The 5,209-nt window shown below is 64.3% G+C and overlaps 1 protein-coding gene across 1 annotated transcript; it reads left to right on the forward strand.

Annotated features, from left to right (window-relative positions):
• The first annotated feature begins 1,628 nt into the window (after window positions 1–1,628).
• Window positions 1,629–3,661, forward strand: GADD45B (growth arrest and DNA damage inducible beta). The gene is made up of 4 exons (XM_047095402.1): window positions 1,629–1,898; window positions 1,990–2,091; window positions 2,486–2,708; window positions 2,967–3,661. Exons 1-4 carry the CDS (start codon window positions 1,855–1,857, stop codon window positions 3,078–3,080), a joined length of 483 nt encoding a protein of 160 aa, XP_046951358.1. The 5' UTR covers window positions 1,629–1,854; the 3' UTR covers window positions 3,081–3,661.
• Window positions 3,662–5,209: the final 1,548 nt, after the last annotated feature.

Below are 5,209 nucleotides of genomic sequence, written 5' to 3' on the forward strand. Positions count from 1 at the left end.
CAGGTGGCGCCGCCACGCCTCTCAGCGCCCGGGACATTTCGCGCCTCCGCGGTGGGCGGCGCGGAGGCGGTGCGATGCGTCAGCCGGACCGCGGGCCCGGGAGCCAGGGGAACCAAGCCGCGGGGCTGAGGCCAGACCCCAGGCTGGCGGGGGAGGGGACTCAGCTGTGAGTCACCCGGGAGCCCCCGATCGACCGTGGGAGGCAGTCCCACGCTGGCCTGCCCGCCAGGCTCGTGAACTGCCTTCCTGCGGAGACGGTGAGGCTGGTGGCAGTCCCTGTGTGCGGCCGTGCCCGTCGCACACGTGTGGCTCCAACGCGAACCGGCCGGTAGCTTGGGGGAGTGGTGGCCTCCCCGAGCCTCAGTTTCCCCCTTTGCCTAATGCAGCTTAAGTACGGACCGTGCTTCCCGGGTCTTTGAAAATTCAATGACCCATGATACGGGGAGCCTGGTACACAGTACACGCTCCGTAGATGCCGGCGCCCACTCCGGAAGGAGGAAATGGAAGTGGCGACCGCCACTGCAAGCGGACCCGAAAGGGCAGCGTCCTGCGCAGGCAAGCACCCTTCCGCCCTGGCTGTCTCCCCGGACCTCGGGGTCCGTCGTCAGGTGCGCAGGTGCGATCAGATGCTGAAGTGACGGGCGCCGGCAGGGGGCGCGGGCCAGGCTGCGGCCGAGCCACCTGCGCCTCCCACTCCCACGCGCGCCCCACCCTGAAACTCGCCGGGGGTGAGGAGGGGGCGACCGGTCTCGCCCCTACAGTGCCTCGGGCTTTGCAGCCCTTGCTTCAGGGGACCTCGAGGCGGCCTGCCGTTACCACCAGCTGACATTTATTGAACGCTTACTGTGTACCCCTTACTTTCTTTAATGCTTCCTGCAACTCTGTGAGGCTGGTATGCATTCTCATAGGGCGGGTGGCGACACAGGCCGCCTTCGCAGCTCCCAATTTTGGGAGCCTCGAAGCGGCCTCCTGCGACCACCACCCTTTATTGAACACTTCCTGTGTACCCTTTATTTCTTCGATTTAACGCTTCCTTCAATCCAATGAGGCCGGCGTTGCATGCCCAGTAGACAGGTTGGGACACAGAGCCCCAGAGAAATCAAGTCACCCAGGGTCTGGGGTCTCCGCAGCCAATCCCTCCCCGACCCCCGACAATGCACACACCACCTGGGAGGGATCAGCCTGCAAACTGGGCCCCCTCCCCGTGCAGGCCTCCAGCAGAACTCTGGAAAGGCGCGGGCCGGGGACTCTCCCGGGACCAGGAGGGGATTCCAGGCCCCCCCCCCCCGAAAGTCCGCGCCGCCGCCTTGCGCGCTGGAAATCCCGCGCGCGCCCCGAAACGCGGCGCCGCTGCCGGGAAATCAGGAGGAAAACTTCTGCTTTTTTTCTTTTCTGGCAGTCAACGCTCCCCGCCCCCCCTCCCCAGCGCCCTCCTCCCGGGTCTCGCGCCCACGTGGGCGCCTCCGCGCGGCGCTCCGCCCCTTCCCCGGCGCCGGCCAACCGTAGCTCTTCTCTCTCTCGCCTTTGTTGGCTCGCCAATAGGAGGGGCGGACGCGCCGCCGAGGCCGCGCCTCTGGTTTGGAAGTCGATAAAAGGCGGCGCCCGCGGCGGCGAGCTCAGAGCGCTGAAGTCGGGGCCGCAATCTTCTCTTCTCCGGCCACGCGGATTATTCTCGCCGAGGACTTTGCCATTTTTTTTCTGCCTTCTTTTGGGGACGATTTCGCTGCCTTCCGAAGGTCTTGAACGAGCGCTCGGGCTCCGTGGGAAGGTTTTGGGCTTTCCGGCCTCGGATTTTGCATTTTCTCCCTTGGGACTGTCGTGGGGCTGTTTTCCACTGTGGATTATAACTGCAACATGACGCTGGAAGAGCTCGTGGCATGCGACAACGCGGCGCAGAAGTAAGTAGCAGGCTGAGGTCAGCCGGGCCGGCCGGGGACCGGAGCGACCTGTGGCCGGCCGGGCGCTGACCCTCCTCTCTCTGACCCCAAGGATGCAGACCGTGAGCGCCGCGGTGGAGGAGCTGCTGGTGGCCGCGCAGCGCCAGGACCGCCTCACCGTGGGGGTGTACGAGTCAGCCAAGTTGATGAATGTGTGAGTCACACCCCGTCCCCGGACTGGGCGCGGGTGGGGACCCCCTCCGCTCTGCATGCTCTCTGTTGCACCCCTCTTGCGCACGTGGCTAGGATTTCCCCCAAGCATCCCCACTGTGGATTGAGGGTCTCTGTGCTTTCTTTGGGGGGGGGGGAGCCGAGGTTGCAGTATCCTGACGCTGCATCGTTTGCAAGCGCCCACCGCCGTATTCGCTGGTGCCTTACCCCCCCCCCCAGGCATCTAGAACCGTGCGTCCTCTCCCCACCCTTGCAGCTGCATGCAGACGCGATCCCTGGCGCGCCTTCGGTTTCTCTTCGCTTTTCCAAACTCCCCCGTGCACAGTGGCGTCTCCTCAGCCCCCGGCTGATCCGTCCCCTCCTTCTGGCCCCCTTAGGGACCCTGACAGCGTGGTCCTGTGCCTTCTGGCCATCGATGAGGAGGAGGAGGATGACATCGCCCTGCAGATACACTTCACGCTCATCCAGTCCTTTTGCTGCGACAACGACATCAATATCGTCCGGGTGTCAGGCATGCAGCGCCTGGCGCAGCTGCTGGGCGAGCCCGCGGAGACCCAGGGCACCACCGAGGCCCGAGACCTGCACTGCCTCCTGGTCACGGTGAGTTGGGCCTGGACCTGCCCCACCCTTCCCCGGGCACCTGCGCCTGTGTTTGTCAACAAAGTTGAGCTGGCGCATCTCGGACCAGCTCAGCACTCAGCCACGATAGGCATGTCCCGTGGGCAGCCTGGCGGGGGCCTCCTTACCCGGGGAGCTATTTTGAGCTGGCCTGTTTTCCCCAGAGGGGCCCTGAGAGAGGGAGGCTCCCTGCCCACTCCTGGGGCTCCCACTGAACCCCATTTTTTCCCCTTGTCACAGAATCCTCACACAGATGCCTGGAAAAGCCACGGCCTGGTCGAGGTAGCCAGTTACTGCGAAGAGAGCCGAGGAAACAACCAGTGGGTCCCCTACATCTCCCTCCAGGAGCGTTGAGACCCTTCCCGGCATCAGAAGCTGTTGAGTTGCTGCCAAAAAAAAAAATAAAATAAATATTTGACCCCTCCCCCCCAGAACAACCCCCCAGAACAACCCATCCTGTGAGACCGCGGGGGCAGAATCAATGGAGAAGAGGGGAGTGCGTGGCCACCCCCAGGGCGGTGAGCCTGGAGCAGCGCCAGCTGTGGCCACCGTGACAGGAGAAGAGGGGGACCGGGCCAGCAGGAGAGGGGAACCGGAGCCCAGGCTTTGTGACGGAGCAGCTGGAGTGGGGGAGCTGTGGCCTCGCCCGCGCTGAAGGGCTCGGACCGCACGCTCCGGGGCGGACTGAGACCGGCGCTGACGTCTGCGTGGGACTCGGGCGACCGAGGGTCTGCACCCTTGCCAGGACTGGACTTGGGGACTTGGGAGCTGGCGCTGACGTTGCTCTGTACCCATGAAGTCCCCGTTGGCAAACGTAATAGACAATCTATTTTGTTACTTGCACTCGTTACTTGCACCACTGAGAGAGAAGGGAAGCTTACAGATACATATATTTTTACTTCTACGATGACCTTGTAATAAATTTCTAAAGCTTCCGCGTTTCTTGTGTATTTGCCACTTCCGAGAGGGCTGGGGACCTCTGCCCCCCGCCGGGCACCCAAGCCCCCTCCCACAGCCTCACCAGGAAGTGTTGCTCAGTCCCTGTTAGCAGCTCCAGGCTCCTTTGCAAAAACAGTGCCCCTTCTCTCTGCAGCCGGCGCCAACCAAGCCCAACAAACCTTTGCCTCTTTTTTTTTAATCCTCCCTCCTCCTGCCCCATAGCAATTAAAAGACCGGTTTATTACGAAACCTGGCCGCTGTGCCACTGCTGTTACCGGCCCTGCTGGAGCCAACCCCACGCTCAGGGCATACGTAGACGCACCCCTGGGGGGCTGGTTGCAGCCCCTGCCTGCCCCGACGCCGCCACCACCCCGAGGTCCAGAGAGGTCAAGGGGGCACCTGGACCACGGTGGGCTTAGCTGCCTTGTCCAGGGCTCAGCCTTGTAGGAAGAGCTCCTTGGGGCGACCCCCAGGGAGGGCCCTTCCCCCCCTCCCCCCCCCCCACCGGTGCCCAGGCTTTCTCCGTCCCAGGATGGCCTTCTTCACTGAACTGAAGGGGAAGAAAAGTTTTTTTTCTTTCCCCAAACTAAGATCAACGAGCAAAAAATACCCAAGGAAGCCGCGCTCCCAAGGAAGCCGGGCTTGGCACAGCGCTGCGTTTTGCCTCTAAACCGAAACTGTAAGGCCTCGACGGCCACCTCCTTGTTCTCCCGAAGCTGCAGGCGCGGTGACTCTCCCCATGCCGCGGGCTGGGAGCCGGCAGCTCGAGCCAGCCAGCCCTCCCCGCCCCGCCCCGCCTCAGTCTTCCCGCCGCAGGTCTGCGGGGTGGGCTCGCTGGCGCCTTGGCCACATCGTGTCCCGGCGGGCCCCGCCCCCGCCCGCAGGCCGCGACCTTTCCACGGAGCCCCACGTGGGTGCTGGAGGAAAACCCCGGCGGTCCCCCCAGGAGTCACGGGGCTGGGGGAGCCCCGCCAGGAGAAGGAAGGGAGGGCAAGATGGAGGGGGAAGTCCCAGCGGGAGAGGAGAGGGAGGGGCGGGGATTCCTAGGGGGGAGGGGGGAAGGGCCGCAGGTGGGAGACAAGATCCCGGAGGGGGGGGGGGAGGAAAACCCGGAGATGGGACCCCTGTGGAATCCTGCTAGAGGTTAGGGGAAGGGGGGACGGGGCAGATGAGGGGAGCCCCAGGGGGGAAGGGCATCCCTGCTGGGGTCCGGAGGTGAGGCTGGAGGAAGGGGGACTACGAGGGGGTGCGGGGGAGTCCCTGAGATAGAGTCCCCAGGGGAGGGAACCTGGGGAGGGGAGTAGAGGCTGAAGGACCCCCCCCCCCACCTCAGGGCGGGAGTCAGTGCGGAAGGGCGAGCAGGGACGAGGGTCAGCTCTTGGCATCTTGCTGGTTCCTCTGGGGTACAGGCTCCACCCCCTGAGCTCCACCTGAGGGGATGGGCCTCTCTGTCCTCATCTTGGTCCTGGCCATCCACCAGGACGACCTGTGACCTGTGACCCTCTCATCCCTAGGTCCCCTGTCCAGTAGGTCAAGACCCCAGG

Source organism: Lynx rufus, unplaced genomic scaffold (assembly GCF_022079265.1).
Source record: "Lynx rufus isolate CCGP_SWC_20201006 ecotype Redwood Valley unplaced genomic scaffold, mLynRuf1.p SCAF_4, whole genome shotgun sequence".
Classification (NCBI taxonomy): domain Eukaryota; kingdom Metazoa; phylum Chordata; class Mammalia; order Carnivora; family Felidae; genus Lynx; species Lynx rufus.